The sequence below is a fragment of the Cervus canadensis genome, chromosome 3 (genome assembly GCF_019320065.1).
Source record: "Cervus canadensis isolate Bull #8, Minnesota chromosome 3, ASM1932006v1, whole genome shotgun sequence".
Lineage (NCBI taxonomy): Eukaryota > Metazoa > Chordata > Mammalia > Artiodactyla > Cervidae > Cervus > Cervus canadensis.
This window is the reverse complement of record NC_057388.1, coordinates 86,766,306-86,785,933: the sequence shown is the minus strand read 5'-3', so window position 1 is coordinate 86,785,933 and position 19,628 is coordinate 86,766,306. Positions and strand designations below refer to the sequence as shown.

The following is a 19,628-nucleotide window of genomic DNA, read 5'->3' as shown; positions in this document are numbered from 1 at the left end:
AATGACATCTAACCTGGAATCTGAAGGATTATTAGAAGTGGGCCAGACCAGGGAAATGGGGAGAATGTTACAGGCAGAGAGAAAGAAACATAGGAGAAGGTCTGAAAAGTGAGAGAATTTGGTGAATCGAAGGACCTGAAAGAAATTCGGTTTGCTTGGTTCAACACAACTGTGTTTGTATGTGCATAAGTGGTGTGAGGGTCGTAGAGTATTTTTTGTGATTTGATAACTAAGATTAATTAGTCAAGGTTAGAATCAAATACTTTTTTTTGTTGTTATGGTTGGTTGAGATAACCTGGTAGATGATATCTGATTTAGGGATGCAGTCTTAAGTTTTTACAAATAACGTTTTTTATGTATAACTTCATGTTGTACTTTCTAGTCATAGCTAAACCTAGTTCAGATTATTTCTGTTTCCTTCAATCCTTTTAGACAGTTTAGTATCTTTAAAGGCAGAATTGAATTTGTAGTATGGGTCTAGCTGGTTTTTTAATTTAGGATTAAAATATGCAAAGTTTTCCCATGTTTTCTTCTGTCTGTAATACATCCACCTATACTTACTAAGAATTATATGTAGATGAATTACAGAAGTTTATCTAAAGTGTTCTTTATCATCAGCCTACCTTTCATAGTTTGTCAATCACTTATGAGGTTAACTATGAACTAAATACATTAGCAATTTATTGCCAATATATTTTGTAATGTGAAATAGACTAGAGAAGTGTGTGTGTGTGTGAACTTACTTTTACACAATGGATAATACCCAAGTTATCCTCTGAATCTTTTAAAATAAATGTTTTGTGGTAGTATGATCCTGTGGAATAAACTTTGAATTGGATTTGGGAAGTGGTAGAAATTATTTCATTATATATATATATTTTTCTCAGTAGAAATCTGGATTTATAATTTAATTCTTCTGGAATTTAGGTTCATATTTTCTTTCATATTCTCCGAGATAGGTTTGGTTTGTTTTATAAGATGAATAAACCAAAGTGCAAAGGTTATATAACTCTTTAAGGCCACACAGCTAGATGATATCAGAATTGGAATCTCTAAAGACTTAGTAAAATTATGATAATGTGGTAATCTTTTTGCAATAGAAATTTGAAGGCTAATGTCTTCAAAATGATGATAAAATGCAACATGATGAACATGAAAAATTAAAGGTAAATAAATCACAAAAGATTAAATCAGAAATGCTTAACTTCTATGGATCCTACAGTATTAGTTATCCTACTGAGATTGTGTTTATTCTCTTAGTAGTCCCAAAGCCTAATAGTCACTGTGCCCCTGGATAGACTTCATGGTTTTTTTCAGGACACTTTTGTTTTTTTCCTATTTAATTCAATATTATTATTATTATTATTTTTAAGAAACTGAAGGCTCACTAATTAGTGAACACAGATCAATTTTGTCCATTTACCTGTGTCAGAGACCAGTAGGAAGTAGTGACAAAAGAGGTTCTATTTGTGTTTTATTTTAAATACTTCAGGAGTGTTTGTTGCTGTTTATTTTCTGCCTCCCTTTTGACCTTCCATCATAATGCTTATATTCTGTAGATAGGTGGCTTTTCTTCAATGAATATTTATTCAGTGTTATTAGAGCTGCTGCTGCTAAGTCCCTTCAGTCGTGTCCGACTCTGTGCGACCACATAGATGTCACACCAGGCTCTGCCGTCCCTGGGATTCTCCCGGCAAGAACACCGGAGTGGGTTGCCATTTCCTTCTCCAATGAGTTAGAGTGAAAAGTGAAAGAAGTCGCTTAGTTGTGTCCGACTGTTAGCGACCCCACGGACTGCAACCTACCAGGCTCCTCCATCCACAGGATTTTCCAGGCAAGAGTACTGGAGTGGGGTGCCATTGCCTTCTCCTGTTAGAGCTGAGAACTTTGTAAATAAGACAGGCTTGGTCTTGGCCACTTTGGAATTTATAGTCTAGTGGAAGACAGGCTTTAAACTAGTAGTTCTGTCAATATTTAATTAATTGCAATTAGGGTGAGTATTTTAGGGAGAAAGGCTTTGAATAAATTTCTAGTAGTATTAAGAGACCTAAGCAAAATTCAAAAACAGGGACCAAGGATTCTTTACTGTCCACTAAATGATCATAATCCCATGTTGGCCCAGAACTGCAAGTAGTTTGAGCTGAATTTAAAAAGAAAGGCACAGATAATCTTGTGAGACAGTTTTGACCTTCTTTAAGTAATCAGGGGGAAATGTGTTACTTCATGTTTACTTTGTAGTACAAAGAGAGCTGGAAGAACCAGCCAAAAACTTGGGTTGAGGTGGCATTTAATTCTTCTGTACCACTCCAGGTCTTGTTGCATCAGAATCTCCAGGAGTGGGTCATGTACATTTTTGTTACCAGGTCATTGTGATGATCAAGCAGATACTAGAACCATTGCCAAGATATCCCAGGAGTTGATTGGCTGCTGAATTAGAAAAAGACCATCAGTTTCAGGTGTCCTAACATCCAAGTGGGAGAAGGCAATGGCAACCCTCTCCAGTACTCTTGCCTGGAAAATCCCATGGACGGAGGAGCCTGGTAGACTGCAGTCCATGGGGTCGCTAAGAGTCAGACATGACTGAGCGACTTCACTTTCCCTTTTCACTTTCATTCATTGGAGAAGGAAATGGCAGCCTGCTTCAGTGTTCTTGCCTGGAGAATCCCAGGGATGGGGGAGCCTGGTGGGCTGTTGTCTATGGGGACACACAGAGTCGGACACGACTGAAGCAACTTAGCAGCAGCAGCAGCAACATCCAAGTGAGAAAATTTTGCTTAGAATGTAGTTTATAACTTATTTTTGAGTATAGTGTGGTAGATACTGGCAGTGCCTGCATTTTGTTTTTAAAGAGTAAAACCACACTTCTGGATTGTCAGCAGTGATTTTCCAGTTTAAAAGTATGTTAAAGTTACCTTTGTGTTTTCTTTTTTCCCTCAGGAACTAAACAACTTAAGCATATTTTATTAAAAGATGTGGACACTATTTTTGAATGTAAATTATGTCGCAGTCTCTTCAGAGGATTGCCAAATTTAATTACCCATAAAAAATTCTACTGCCCACCAAGTCTGCAGATGGATGACAGTAAGTTTTATTCATATGCTCATTTACACATTTACTGTGTGTTCTTATGCTATAGCTGCACATTCACATTAGAATGGTATCAGTATCTAGTTGCAGATGACTTAGTGATGGAGAACAAAATAAAATACTTAACTCAATGTTATGTATTTGATTTCTTAAAGAGGTAATTTAATGTCTGGTTTTTAATATCTGTCATTTGGATTTTGCTAAAGATAAATGAAGTTAGATTTTTACCATGTTTATTTGTATTAAAATATTGGATATTGTTTTTGAATGTTTATGTGGACTATATAGTTTATATTCAGGATTTTTGTAAATTAAAATATTGATACTTGATGGGGGTGTTTGTATTTTTACTTCTTAGCAGCTTGTTACCAGATATGACTCATTGTTTACTTAGATTCTCCTTAAGTAAATGAGAAGGTTGAATATAGAACAAAGAATGAGTAAATAAATTGATTTTTGGGGAATTGTGGAGAGCATTAAAAAATATTTGATAATCCTTCTAATGTTTCCTGGGTCTTGATTTGAAGATCAGTTTTATTCTCAGTGAAATTTACTTGATATGTCATTTTACCAGAAATTGGATTATGTTGAAAGCTAATCTGAAATAGCTTTATGTAATAAAGGCAGGTAGTAAGCTAATGAAGTTTTTGTGTAACCAAATGTTTGTTGAGTTAAGTATATTGTCTGTATATGATTAAGTTGCAGTGTATGTAATGATATTTTCTTGCTTTAAAGACCTAACATAAATTCTTTAAAATATTTTATTAAGTCATAGATTACTTTCATTGTTTTTTGTTCAGGGATTTAACTCTTGTGGACTTAACAAAATGTAGAAGTTATTTTTATCAGTTTGATATTTCAGTTGTATTGTGGATTTTGTGCATTTTTCAACTTAATCTTTTGTGGATGGGAATAGAGTGCAAAACTCCAAATAGCAAAAGTACCACTTTAATTATTAGCGTGAAGTGATTTAAAGTATATGATAGGAGATAGATGAAACAAAAATTTCATATTTATCTCGAAAATTTTCCTTCCCGTGTTATATCTTACTATACTTCTTTTATCCTTGAGATGTGAATGAAAAGGCAGTCTAGAAATTAGTTTCAAATCTAACCTTGCAATTAAGGAACTAGTAGGAATTTAATTAACTTTCTGGTAGTTATTCTGTGTTAGTTTTTGGTGTGAACTAAAGTTAGTTGAATTTTAGAGGGAAATAGATAAATGGATTTGCTGGATTACTGTATACTCTTCTGTAATACTTACTCTAGAAATACTTGTGTGAAAGTATTCTTCTTACAGACTCTACTTTATCCATTTTAAAAAGAAAGATTAGTAGACTAGAAGAGCTATGATAAGTCATTTCTTGATTTCTAAGTGGTTATCAGATTTGATGTTGTATTTGTAGCTAGATTTTAGCATTGTATGTAGGAACATAACCAGTGTTAGTCAACTCTGTTACAATATGACTGTTAGGTTGCCTACAGACCAGAGTAATTATATTGCATAAGAAAGGAAAACTAGCTCTGTTTTTGGAATTAATTTGTAGTTTTTAATCATTGGTTTAATAGAGTTGTGCCATGTTAAGACTGAATTTAGCAGACACTTCTATACATCATTATTTGTGTTTCTGTGTTTTTCTATGAAATCTTTTTCTTTTTCTTTCTCCATAAGATGTTCAAATGTCCCCATACAATTAGATTAGATTATTATGGATTAAGTTAATAGGAATGCTGTTATGTTTTCTTTAAAAAAATGATTTTTATACTAACATACTTCATGGTATTTTATCCATCTTGGGTTATGAGAACTTTTGACTTTCCTTTGCTAGCCTAAAAATATGAAGTATTATTTTTATTGCTTGGGATACCCATCTGCTTAAATATTTTATATTAAGGGCCCTTATATTAGAAGTAGCTCTTCAGGTTGTATCTATTCCTTAACATTTGTGTACCATGATGAGATTTTAAATTAAAGCAAATTTTAATTTAATCAGTACTAGTTTTTCAGCCTCATAAAATACTGAGAAGTAGATAATACTCTTGTAAAAATAAATACAAATTAATAATAAACTTTAAGACAGGTTAATAATACATTTAAAAATATTAGAGGACTAGAGCAGGCTAATTATTTCAGATTAAAATGTTGTTTTTTCCTTAACAGACCTTCCTGATGTAAATGATAAACAAAGCCAAGCCATAAACGACCTCCTAGAAGCCATATATCCAAGTGTGGACAAGCGAGAATACATTATTAAGCTAGAACCTATAGAAACTAATCAAAATGCAGTGTTTCAATATATTTCAAGGACTGATAATCCCACTGAAGTCACAGAGTCAAGCAGTACTCCTGAACAGCCTGAAGTTCAAATACAGGAAACTAGCACTGAACAGTCTAAAACAGTTCCAGTTACAGACACAGAGGTGGAAACTGTAGAGCCCCCTCCTGTTGAAATTGTTGCAGATGATGTTGCACCTCCATCTGATGAACAACCGCAGGAATCACAGGCTGACTTGGAAACTTCTGACAATTCTGATTTTGGTCACCAGTTGATATGTTGTCTTTGTAGAAAAGATTTCAATTCCAGACGAGGTGTTCGTCGTCACATTCGAAAAGTACACAAGAAAAAGATGGAAGAACTAAAAAAGTACATTGAAACACGAAAGAATCCAAACCAGTCCTCTAAAGGACGCAGTAAGAATGTTCTAGTTCCATTAAGTAGGAGTTGTCCAGTATGTTGTAAATCATTTGCTACAAAAGCGAATGTAAGGAGGCATTTTGATGAAGTTCATAGAGGACTAAGGAGGGATTCAATTACTCCTGATATAGCAACAAAGCCTGGGCAACCTTTGTTCCTGGATTCTGTTTCTCCTAAAAAATCTTTTAAGACTCGAAAACAAAAGTCGTCTTCAAAGGCTGAATACAATTTAACTGCATGCAAATGCCTTCTTTGCAAGAGGAAATATAGTTCACAAATAATGCTTAAAAGACATATGCAAATTGTCCACAAGATAACTCTTTCTGGAACAAACTCTAAAAGAGAGAAAGGCCCCAATAATACTGCCAGCAGTTCAGAAATAAAAGTTAAAGTTGAACCAGCAGATTCTGTAGAATCTTCACCCCCTTCCATTACCCATTCTCCACAGAATGAATTAAAGGGAACAAATCATTCAAATGAAAAAAAGAACACACCGGCAGCACAGAAAAATAAAGTTAAACAAGACTCTGAAAGCCCTAAATCAACTAGTCTGTCTGCTGCAGGTGGCCAGCAAAAAACCAGGAAACCAAAACTTTCAGCTGGCTTTGATTTTAAGCAACTTTACTGTAAACTTTGTAAACGTCAGTTTACTTCGAAACAGAACTTGACTAAACACATTGAATTGCACACAGATGGGAATAACATTTATGTTAAATTCTACAAGTGTCCTCTTTGCACTTATGAAACCCGTCGGAAGCGTGATGTGATACGACATATAACTGTGGTTCATAAAAAGTCATCCCGTTATCTTGGGAAAATAACAGCCAGTTTAGAGATCAGAGCTATAAAAAAGCCCATTGATTTTGTTCTAAATAAAGTGACAAAAAGAGGCCCTTCGAGAGACGAAGCAAAACATAGTGATTCAAAACATGATGGCACTTCTAACTCTCCTAGTAAAAAGTATGAAGTAGCTGATGTTGGTATTGAAGTAAAAGTCACAAAAAACTTTTCTCTTCACAGATGCAATAAATGTGGAAAGGCATTTGCCAAAAAGACTTATCTTGAACATCATAAGAAAACTCATAAGGCAAATGCTTCCAATTCACCTGAAGGAAACAAAACCAAAGGCCGAAGTACAAGATCTAAGGCTCTTGTCTGGTGAGGAACAGTTACAGAGTTTTGCTTTATTTCCCCCCATCGAACTAAAAAAATCATTTGACCATAATTTATAGCTGGTTCCATTTTAACACATTTGCTTCCATATATCTTATGGCAGTGGGAACTGCAAGAGTAATGTGCATATTGCATTTACCTCTTCAGTGACCTTTATTCCAATGGCTTGGGAACAAAAGTTAACTTCAGAACTTAATCTTCTACAGGACAATGCAATATAGTTATAGATAGATGGCACAGGGTCAGTGATTTCCTCTCAATGTTGTAAAATATATACATTAATATTGGCTTATGTTTACAATAGAAGTCTTCTGTTTAACTAACTTTGCACAGGTTTAATTTGATTCAGTGACTTAGTCTACTAATTAATACATTGTGGGAAAGTTAAGTATATTAGAATGAATTTGTGAAGACGATAATTATAGGAAAAACGTCTTTTGAGGCACTGTAATTATTGTAAAAATTAATGTGACGGCTAAATAAAGTGCTGCACTCAGAAAAAATACAACCCCCAAATTGAATTTAGAACAGTTAGCATTTATTATTTACGTTTAACATAGTGCTTCCAGGCAAAGGAGAAAACTCGATAAACAAAAGTTTGGATTATTTTTCCTTTTCCTTGGAAGTATGTGTTAGTTACTGTGTTTTAGTTTTGATCTATGGAAAGTGATTGTTTAGGTCCCAGATCCTCTTTATTTTTACCTTTTTGTTTAAATAAACTTTTGGTGATCATTTCAACATAGTTAATATTATTAAGTAGGTTTTTTTCTTTTTTTTTTATGGTTGTGTGTTGAAAAGTAAAATCCCTATTAGGAAGAAAGAAAATAATATTACTTTTTTAGAGGGTTTTGGAACAAATTAGATTTTTAAAATGCAATATAAAATAAAGCATAGACTCCCTTTACTTGTTTTTGCAAATCTCCCTGTATTTTTAAAGTTTACCTTCAGTACCTGTGTCCCTCGTATTAAGGCATTTAATATATTTAATTAGTATTAAATTAGTTTTGGGTTCAGGTTCTAAAGCAGTATACTTAGTTTTGAGTGCTGAGTAGGTTAAATGTTGTGGTTTGACTATCGCACATTTTTTTGGTGTGGAAAACTTGAGATGAAATCATCCTTTAGAAGAATTATTGTATAGTTCTAAAAATAAGGTTTTATTGGTAAACTCAAAAGTGTTCATTTATTCCCATTTCTCCTCAGATAACTTCAAGTGATGTACGAAAAGGTTTGGAGTTCATTTTTGTGGAAAGACTTTAAATTGGTGTTAGAACCACTAAACATCTTCAAATGGTACTATGAGGAAAAAAAGAAAAAATTTGGATAAATATATGACTGTAACTGCTGTTTTCTGACTAAAATAATAACCATCTAACCACTTGTTTCTAAGGCACTGCCTCTTCCAGCACTTTCAAGTAGCTGTGACATTAAGTACTGTCATCACAATCCATCAACTAACCACCCTTGTGCATTTGGTCTACATTTTCTACACAAATGGTGCAAATTTTGTTTTCCAACAGTTTGTTGATTAATTTAATGATCAACAACCTGAAGAAAATATCACCACTGGTGATTTTTAATTAACAAAGACTTTATCTTAGCAATTTTAGTTTTGTTCCCCTTCATTTGGCAGAATTTTTATCTGGATTGTACAGATCCATAATTTCCTTGAGTGTATGTTAGGACCAAAAGATAATTTAATATCAGCACATTATAAATATTTAGCCTGCTAAGTATTTGTAATTATTTTTACATTCATTTATTTCTAACTTGTTCTACAGCACTTAAATGTTTGAAAGTTTCATTTCAAAATTTATACTACAGGAAAGTTGCAGTTCATTTTCACCCATGGATCATCATATTGTTCATTTGTAAACATCTGAGGTTTTTATGAAAATTAAACATTCCCCTATATTTCTTTAAATTTCATTCAAAGCACTTTAATGATAGATGCAACTTAAATTTTCAGTTTTTTTTTAAAGACCGCACATTTACTGGTGTTAATATGAAGGCAGTAAATAGCTTACTGAAATTTTATGGATGCAGACAATCCCTGCACAACCACTTCTTACAGTATTAGTTTATTTCTTTAAATATTGCTAAAAAAGGAAGATTGGGGTGTAAACCCTGCTTTTTCCCCCTCTCCCAAGTAAAATCTTAGATGACCACTTTAGATAATATTTGATCCCTACTGTAAAATTTAAAAAATAATGAATTTTTGTCCATTTTTGTAATCAAGATTTTAGGGAAAACAGAAGTACATCTATCTTTAATGAAATATTGGGCAGGTTTTTGTGTATCAATACTTTGTACTTTTTAGGAATTACTTTATTTTTTAATAATTTTTAGTAATTTTTGTCAAATTATAATTTTAAAAGGTACAGCAGGAGAATATACCGTGTTTTTATATAGGTTCACATGTGGACTTAGGAGGGACCCTGTCCATCTATACTTTTTGTATAAAATTTTAAAATGTTGAAGATCCACAAGGTCATAATAAAATGATTTTATAGCTAGAAAAGCATTTACCTTCCCAGTGCTTTGCACTAAAATATACTGTGAAAGGAAAGTAGAAAGACTGTAACTTGCTGGAAATGTTCTATATTGAATGTACGTGCTCTTGTTGGAAAAATGTACTATATGTGATGGAAATAAACCAGACTCGAAGTTATTTCAGCTAAATGTGCTTCAGCGAAGGTGCATTGGTTGAAACTTAGATGTTTTATTATCAAATTTAAATTTATTCAGTGACTGAGCGGCTACACTTGAAATTTATCCTGATCGTTTTATTTTTAAGAGTTAGAGTGATAATTTCTCTTTAATTTAAAAACAGATTTACTTTTCCACATATGGAAAACTTGTACTTATAGGTCTAACTTTAATGATTAATAGCATAATATATTTAGGGAACTAAATGTTGTAGGTGTTATTTCATTTATAAACCATCTTCATTAGTGGCACATTATTAAACCTGTATGTTTGACTTTTGCAAGGTGTTATCTTTTATGCATTCCTACACACAAGACATATTCCAAAGATATTTTTCCAGACTTAACTGCCTATAACAAGTGGAAAGATAATGAGGATTCCTAAAAGCCTTGGGGTAGCTCTTTGCTGTGGCCTCCCATGTGTATGCCAGCCTTTTCCTTTCTGCTTTACTTGTTAAATCCTGTAGGGAAGAAAGAGAAATAGCCTGATGCTCGTGGAGCCCAATTGCTGCAATTCCCTTCCTCCACTCACTTGTTTTCACAGGACCATTCACATAGTTTGTCTCCTCTGTCATAACATTAGGGCCACAGAGCAGGAATTTAGGATGGAGCATCAAGGGTTCCAAGGACTATAAAAAGATTTCATCTGGGTCATAGAGTTTAAAAAAAAAAATGCTACTATGTCAGGACTTGTCTAAATGAGAAGGGCCTGGAGAGATTAAGAATATTTTATCATAACAGCTAAATTAATGGATCATGGGAGACATAGGAGTTTGAGAACTCAGACCAATTAAGAAGAGTAGAATGAACATGTAAGAAGTGATTGGAAATTCTTTGTTCTTCCTTTCTGGTCTTCATCCTTAACTTTTTGGTTTTATTTTGACTCTTGGACTTTGTCATCTCAAGAGGATCAGGCTTGAGGCTTTTGAGAAAAGGCCTAAGAAATTTGTGCCAGACACTTTTTGCATGTAGGCTGTATAAGCAAGTATTTGTAGCACTTTTTGTTGTGGAGTGAGGAGGGGCAGTGGTTAATCAGGTAAAGAACTATCAAGAACACCTTACTTTAAGATCTGTCTCTAGGTACAAATTATATCTACCTTTGCTGCTGTTTGATCAACAGTTTTTCTATAGAATTCAACTTACCTTCTTTCCTGAAGATATCTTTTACTCCTAAATTATATTGGTGGAAGAGGAAAAACAATAAAAGGTATGGCTTGCACTTCAACTTTTTAAGTTTGTATAGTGCAAGTGAGAACTGGACTAGTATGGCTGACACCAAGCAGGTGTTTTTTTTTTTGTTGTTTATTTTTTTATTTGACCTTGCTATGCTGCTTGTGGGATGTTAGTTCCCTGACCAGGTTTCAAACCTGGGCCCTTAGCAGTGAGAGTGTCGAGTCCTAACCATTAGACTGCTGGGGAGTTCCCTAAGCAGGTGCTGACTGTTTAACATTGCAGATACAGTTTGAATGCACAGTAACCATTTTTGGGGTTCATGTCCCTTTCCCCCTGCTTTCTCCCTGCTTCAAGAACAAAACCTTTTAAAAGACTGTGTACATTCTTAAAGAATAATAAATTATCCATCCTTAATTTTTAGCCTGGTTTTATTTATTTTTATATAAACACGCATAAAGATAGGATTTTGCTCATATTTTATATATATATATATATATATACACACACACACACACACACATATAAATTTTGGCTCATATATATATATACACCCCCATATATATAAAATTTGGCTCATGTATGTATGCACACACAATACACACCAAATTTGCAGTTGACACCTTGCCTCTGTTGTTGAAAAGTACCTTCACTTTAAGAATGTGTATTTATTACATGCTTTATGGTCAGTAGGCTGTTCTACTCAGTTTGCTTTAGAGAGCCTATGGATGCAGTAGTGGGAAGTTTATGGTTTTGCTATGGTTTGAGCTTGTAGGTATATAGAGAGAGCTTTCCCAGTAGTTGTTACGGCAAGTAGATATGGAGATAGAGGCCCAAGTAAGTATCATTTCCTGCTATGAAGTTACAAAAAATGTCTTCAAATGGCATGACCACTGAGAAAGATTTGAAATGCTTCTGAAACTGTAGAAACTAGGTCTCCAGGTTTCCTGTAGTGGCCTAAGGAAATAATCTAGATCCTTAGGAGTTTTAGAATTTACTTTTCTAGTGGAATCTTTAGATTACCAGGATTATGATTCAGACAGGGTCTCATAGTTGACCTCTGGCTGAGCTGTAAAATATGGGCAGTGTGAAGTTGGCTGTGCTGTTGGGCAAAATCCTTTTCTATTCTGTGGTATTCTTTCTCTCTTCTCTGACTTTGAAAGCTAATGGAAACCTCAAGATAGAAGAGGAGTAAGTGTCAGCAGTCTTAAGATTGGCTATTAGTTGTTTGGTTTCTAAGGCATTTGGCCCATGACAGAATTCTAGAATAAAATGTGTTTCATTTAAACTGGGCTTCCCTAGTGTCTCAACAGTAAAGTATCTGCCTGCCAGTGCCAGAGATGCTTTTTGATCCCTTGGTCAGGAAGATCCCTTGGAGGAGGAAATTACAAACCCAGCAGAATTCTTGCCTGAGAAATCCATGGACAGAGACCTGGTGGGCTACAGTCCTCGGAGTCACAAAGAGTTGGACACAACTTAGCAACTAAACAAGAACAATTACTTTGGCTTTTCTAACTTTCCAAATTCTTTACTCTTCTCCCTTATAATTTGTTTCTGCACTCTTTTCCTTTCACCTCTGTTGTGAGCTTCTCAGTTCAGTTCAGTTGCCCAGTTGTGTCCAACTCTTTGCACCCCCATGGACTGCAGCATGCCAGGCTTCTCTGTCCATCACCAACTCCCAGAACCTACTCAAACTCATGTCCATCACATTGGTGAGACCGTACAACCATCTCATCCTCTGTCGTCCCCTTCTCCTCCCGCCTTCGATCTTTCCTAGCATCAGGGTCTTTTCAAATGGGTCAGTTCTTCGCACCAGGTGGCCAAAGTATGGGAGTTTCAGCTTCAACATCAGTCCTTCAATGAATATTCAGGGTTAATCTCCTTTAGGATGGACTGGTTGGATCTCCTTGCATTCCAAGGGACTTTGAAGAGTCTTCAACACCACAGTTCAAAAGCATCAATTCTTCAGTGCTCAGTTTTCTTGAGAGTCCAAGTCTCACATCCATACATGACTATTGGAAAAACCATAGCTTTGACTAGACGGACCTTTGTTGGCAAAGTAATGTCTCTGCTTCTTAATGCTGTCTAGGTTGGTCATAACTTTTCTTCCAAGGAGCAAACATCTTTTAATTTCATGGCTGCAGTCACCATCTGCAGTGATTTTGGAGCCCCCCAAAATAGTTTCTGTTTCCATTGTTTCCCCATTATTTTCCGTGAAGTGATGGGACCAGATGCCATGATCTTAGTTTTCTGAACGTTGAGTTTTAAAGCAAATTTTTCACTCTCCTCCTTCACTTTCATCAAGAGGCTTTTTAGTTCCTCTTCACTTTCTGACATAAGGGTGGTGTTGTCTGCATATCTAAAGTTATTGATATTTCTCCTGGCAATCTTGATTCCAGCTTGTGCTTCATCCAGCCTGGCATTTCACATGATGTACTCTGCATATAAGTTAAATAAGCAGGGTGACAAAATACAGCCTTAACGTACTCCTTTCCCGATTTGGAACCAGTCTGTTGTTCCATGTCCAGTTCTAACTGTTGCTTCTTGACCTGCATACAGATTTCTCAGGAGGCAGGTCAGGTGGTCTGTTATTCCCATCTCTTGAAGAATTTTCCACAGTTTGTTGTGATCCACACAGTTCAAGGCTTTGGCATAGTCAATAAAGCAGTAGTAGATGGTTTTCTGGAACTCTTGCTTTTTCAATGATCCATTAGATGTTGGCAATTTGATCTCTGGTTCCTCTGCCGTTTCTAAATCTAGCTTGAACACCTGGAAGTTCACGGTTCACATACTGTTGAAGCCTGGCTTGGAGAATTTTGAGCATTACTTTGCTAGTGTGTGAGATGAGTGCAATTGTGCGGTAGTTTGAGCATTCTCTGGCATCGCTGTTCTTAGGGACTGGAATGAAAACTGACCTTTTCTAGTCCTGTGGCCACTACTGAGTTTTCCAAATTTGCTTGCATATTGAGTAAAGCACTTGCACAGCATCGTCTTTTAGGATTTGAAATAGCTCAACTGGAATTCCATCACCTCCACTAGCTTTGTTCATAGTGATGCTTCCTAAGGCCCACTTGGCTTCGCATTCCAGGATGTCTGGCTCTACTTGAATGATCACACGATCATGGCTATCTGGGTCATGAAGATATTTTTTGTATACTTCTTCTGTGTATTCTTGACACCTCTTATTATCTTCTGCTTCTGTGAGGTCCATGCCATTTCTGTCCTTTATTGAGCCCATCTTTGCATGGAATGTTCCCTTGGTATCTCTAATATTCTTGAAGAAATCTCTAGTCTTCCCCATTCTATTGTTTTCCTCTGTTTCTTTGCATTGATCGCTGAGGAAGGCTTTCTTTCCTCTCCTTGCTATTTGGAACTTTGCATTCAAATGGGTGTATCTCTCCTTTTCTCCTTTGCCTGTCACTTGTCTTCTTTTCTTAGCTATTTGTAAGGCCTCCTCAGACAACCATTTTGCCTTTTTACATTTCTTTTTCTTGGGGATGGTCTTGATCACTGCTTCCTGTGCTATGTACGAACCTCTGTCCGTAGTTCTTCAGGCACTCGGTCTATCAGATCTAATCCCTTGAATCTGTTTGTCACTTACACTGTGTTATTGTAAGGGATTGGATTTACGTCATACCTGAATGATCTAGTGGTTTTCCCTACTTTCTTCGATTTAAATCTGAATTTGGCAATAAGGAGTTCATGATCTAAGCCACAGTCTGCTCCTGATCTTGTTTTTGCTGACTATATAGAACTTCTCCATCTTTGGCTGCAAAGAATATAATCAATCTGATTTCAGTATTGACCATCTGGTGATGTCCATGTGTAGAGTCCTCTCTTACGTTGTTGGAAGAGGGTGTTTGCTATGACCAGTGCGTTCTCTTGGCAAAACTCTATTAGCCTTTGCCCTGCTTCATTCTGTACTCCAAGGCTAAATTTGCTTGTTACTACAGGTATTCCTTGACTTCCTACTTTTGCTTTCTAGTCCCCTGTAATGAGAAGGGCATCTTTTTTGGGTGTTAGTTCTAGAAGGTCTTGTAGGTCTTCATAGGACTGTTCAGCTTCTTCAGCATTACTCGTCAGGGCATAGACTGAGCTGAGCTTCCAGCTCTTTTTCTTTTTTTCCTCTTCTGGTTAATTAACAGATCATTAGTACCAAGATCACTAAAACATTTTTTTAAGAAGGTAAGAGGGTGGAAAGAGAGCTCATTTCTTCCGGAATATCAGTCTGTACTCAATTTGTCAGATATATTATTTTTCAAGCTTGTTTCTCTGCATATATTCACCACTGTCATGCCACAAACCGAGGGGAATTTATTGAATGCTGAAGGTGCATCTGGTTCAGAGTTGGAGGTTTTACTGCCTGTGCACACTCAGCAGAATTAATTTGCTTGATCGTGTATTTTTAACTACACCTTGATAATTTTGTTCAGTGTCTTGTATGTTTCATATATACCCAGGCACTATAAGTACATGTTTGATGTTACAGTAAGTAGTAGCCTTTTCCATCTAAGTTGTGCTGTTATACATATACTTTGAGATGTTTGGGTCTTAATCTCCTAAACTTTTGTTATCTCAGTATTGATAGATTTAATTTATTTTAGAAAGTACCACCAGTACTAAAATGAGAGTTTATAGTAATAAAGAGAATTTCTTAGTATTAGCCAATAGTAATTAGCATTCATGGAGTGCTTACTATATACCAAGCACTTTGCTAGTCTTTTACATGCCTGATGCCTATAATCCACCAACAGCGCTATGAAGTAAGAACTGTTCCTTCGTTATCCCCACTTATCCCCACTTTACAGAATAGAAAATAGAAGCTTAGAGAAGTTCAGTGGTTTAGGTGTATTCAAGTTCACATAGCTAGTAAACAGAATTGAGACTTGACTCTAAGTCTGACTACAGACGGGGTTGCCTTAATCAGTGTACCTTATATTTGCAGATTTTATTGTTTGCAAAGTATTGACTGCATTACTTGTTGGCAGCTTGGTGTTATGGTCTGGAGTTAGATTAGTGAAATTTTTGGATCCACAAATTATTTCTTATGTGACCTTGTGCAAACTAAGTTATTTAAACATTCTACATTCTAGTTAGCCTCATTTATAAAATTACAATAATATTTCTTACCTGATAGAGTTGTTCTTAGAAGAAAACCAAAGATACATGTAAAACACTTAGGGTGGTCTTTGTCATGTTACAGTAATTGTTAGATATGATTGCTGTAAGTAATCATAGTATAAATGTGGGATTTCAAAGTATAAATGTGGGATTTCTTTTATTACCTCGTAAAGTTAAGTTTAAATGAAAACATTTCCTTAGAAGAGAGTTCATTGCTATATATTAGATTTTAGCTGCTGCTTTTGTGTTTAATTGGGAAATGACAACCAACTATATTATTACTTGCTACCAGTTTTCTTCTAATCTGATGTTACTGGCTTATCATTCCTACTCCTGTGTTTTTCATTTATCTTGAAAAAGGTATTGGTAGTTTTAAACTCATTCATTGTAAGTTAGGCTTGCTTTTATCATTACTCCTTAAAACAGCTCATCTGTCTTAAAATTCTCATTAGTGTCTGTTATATCACACAATATTTTGGTTTTGGGCATGTGTAAAATATTGACATGGAGCAAATTTTGAGTAACATAGTTGAAACACGGTGAGCTAATTATTTGAAAGCAAGTATTTAGTTGTAGAAAGAGTGGATTCTTCAGGAGAGCATGATTTCCGCTGAGTCAGGAACTGCTTTGGTGAATGTGTCATGAAGAGATAAGTAACGGTACTTTTCACAGGTTGTGCCAGTGGTAGTTCATTAGTGGCAGTGTTCCACATTTCAGCTGAGGCCCAAGCACTGTTAAATTATCTGCTGAGAGATTTCAGTGGCATACCTGTCTGTTATTGATCATGTTTTTTTTAACCATAAGATGACAATTTTAGAAATTTGGGTTTATGGGGATAATCGCAACATCAGAGAACCTTTGTCCCTCAGTTTGGATAAACTCTTTTATCTTGAACTACAGATCAAGTGCTAGGGTTACCACTCCTGGGTTGTGTGGCTTCATGACTCTTGACAGTCAAATTCTTACGTCAGGTATCTGAGCATATTCCTGGTATGCAAAACATTGTAAGGTTTAAGCAATAGAATGATGTGGTTGAAAAAAATACCCAAACCCAAACAAACAAATAACCCCACTTTGAATGCTTGAGTAACTTGCAGCCTATCTGGGTGTCCTGCTCTGTGTAATCTAGTAACACTTTCAGTGTAAGAGTGTGTACTAATGTTATTAGAAGAGGAGAAATTATTATACCAGGGTGAAGCCTAAATGCATAGAACTCTTTTTACAACTCAGGTTTTGAATATTAGTTAATTCCTTCTATCTGTGGAATTATCTTGAAAAGAAATTAGCTCTGAAAAATGGAACTGTGGCTTTTAGAGTTTCTTTCTAAGCTGTGCAAAAATAATATTTTTAAAAAGTTGAGACTCTTCTTGGCTACATCGATGCTTTGATAGACCTAAATTCCAAAGTACCTGGTTGTGTCTGGTAGTTTTTATTTTGGATGAGAAGAAAAAGTGAGGAATACTTCTAAGGAAAAAAAAATAGCCAAATACTAGGAACATTGTGTGCACAAGTGATTGAATTATATGGAAAAAATAACTTTCAGGGGAGAAGACTTTTTTGTAATGTTCTTGGGTTTTTGACATATAAATTGTTAGAATCGTTCTATATAAGCTTCTGTAGGAGAGTGGCCATGCCATTTTCATGCCTTTTGCCCATTAGATTATTTATTGAGTTCCTTGGAACCCAACATTTGGACAGTTGTAGATGTTTGAGACTTTCTGAGCTTCATTCTCGTTTCCTTTGAATGGGCAGGCTTTGAAGACATAAGATGGGCTAAATGGGATTGTCATAGAGTTAGGCATGAACACACTTAGTGAAATTTGTGAGTCATCTTTGATATTTATATCCCCAAGTTAAACTTTCCTCACCACGTTTTCATGATTTTCCAATTTATCCTTTCTTTGGCTGTCCTGACTAGCCACCTGTTGTTCCTTATGATTGCAAGTGGACAAAATCACTTATTTGCCTTGAAATTTGGATACATACAAAAACATACCAGAGGAAGAAACTTTTAAAGGAGATGGTTTTGTTGCCTTTATCTGCCCTGGATCTCTTTTCAGTTTCTAAGTGTATAATTGTAATGATATGAATTGTTAATTTGTGAGGTTTAAGATACTTCTTTGAAGGTCGTTTCTTTCTGAGACAGTTAACTGAAACTAAAGAACACAGTGTCTTCAAACCACAGATTCTGCAAGATGGAAGTGAGACCTCGCCACCACTCAAGTTGCCGGGTCATCTGATTGCACATGTGTGAATCCATGTGCACCCTTTATAAAGCATCATGCTACTCTCTTTATTCTTGCAAGCACAGAGTTTTAAAATTGATCCATAGCTGGTAAAGAGAGGTTTGTTTGAGAGCATTGTGGGGAAATAAGAGAGAAATGGCTCGGCATTAAGAGAGTCTAGGAATAATCATACAGACTGGCTTCACCATGTAGAGTTCAACTAAGTACTAGAGAAACCAGGAAAAAGTAATGCAACTCTAGTGACTGGGTGTTACTCTCTTAGCAGTGGGAGTATGGCTTCTCGACTGCTATTAGCCCTTCTCAGACTCTGCTTTTACCTTTAAAAAAAAAGGAAAAAAAACCTTTTACCTCATTTGCTATCTTAGTGCGGTACGAAATTGCCTCATTACTTCTGCTGCTTGCCTTCTCAGTGTCTTTCGGCTACTTTCCCTCTCCATATAGCTTGAATTTAGACTGCTACAGGAGACATCTGATTGGTTCCATTGGCTGCATTCTTGTTGGGCAAATCTCCCATACCAGGCCTCTTTGTGGGTTGCTGGCCATACTTTGGCTGTTCCTGGGAACGTTGGTCCTGCTGTTGGTGATCATGATAGCAGAGTCAGTGCTGTAAAACATGGCCCTGGACCCAGTAAAAGGGAGTTTTTGGTGCCAGACTTCTAAAAGAGGGATCGGTATTTCACTTTCAGAATATCATAACCTTTCCAGTCTACGTGATTTTCTTCCACTTTAAAGGTGATAGAATTAAAGGTAACCTGTGGGCTTGACTGTTTGTTAGTATAGCATCAACAGTCCTTTCCCTGCTGAGAAAAATGTGAGAAGAGTTCTCTGATCAGCACCTGCAGGTCCTTTCCTGAACCGCCTGGTGCTGTTTCCATCTTTGGCTTTGTAGATTCGGAGACAGCCTGGAGTTTCCACTCAAAAAGAGCCATTCCATTTCCTGTAACAGCATATTAGGCCGTTCTGTCAGTTGCTGCGATTTTCCAGACACCCACAATTATGCTGCACAATTTGAGTTGGTGATTTAGTGAATCCTTAAAGTACTGCTTCTGCTCTTCTTGTGTTTTCCACATTTGGGCATACTCTGCAATAGCTGCTTTATATCGTCTCATTCATTCCTTCAACGACAGGCACTACTGAGTGTCATCATGTGTCTGGCACCATTCCCTTCTGGGAAAACAGAATCGCACCGTGGTTAAAGCATGGGTTTTCAAGAATCAGGCAAACTGGAGTTCAAGCCATGTCTCCTTTGCTTACTAACTGTAGTTTGGGCAAATTACTTAGTTTTCCTAAGCTTCAGTTTTCTTGCCTGTAAAATGACAGTATTAGAAACTATGGTATATGTAGGTTTGTTGTGGGAATTTATAAAAGTTTAATGATATATATAGTATACTTAGCACAATGCCTGGCTCATGAGCTCAAAAAATATATGTT

The 19,628-nt window shown here is 35.9% G+C and overlaps 1 protein-coding gene across 2 annotated transcripts in view; it reads left to right on the top strand.

Moving 5' to 3' along the window:
• The window catches only part of ZNF800 (zinc finger protein 800), a 49,283-nt gene that overhangs the window by 13,080 nt on the left and 16,575 nt on the right, over positions 1-19,628 (top strand). Inside the window, exons 4-6 of one of the 2 annotated variants that reach the window (XM_043463638.1) lie at positions 2,938-3,081; positions 5,248-6,940; positions 8,156-9,940. In XM_043463638.1, the coding sequence (XP_043319573.1) occupies positions 2,938-3,081; positions 5,248-6,940; position 8,156 (1,838 nt within the window). In that variant the 3' untranslated portion in view covers positions 8,157-9,940. Of the gene's footprint in view, positions 1-2,937; positions 3,082-5,247; positions 6,941-8,155; positions 9,941-19,628 lie in introns of those variants that run through there. The other variant, XM_043463637.1, reaches the window with a different exon arrangement.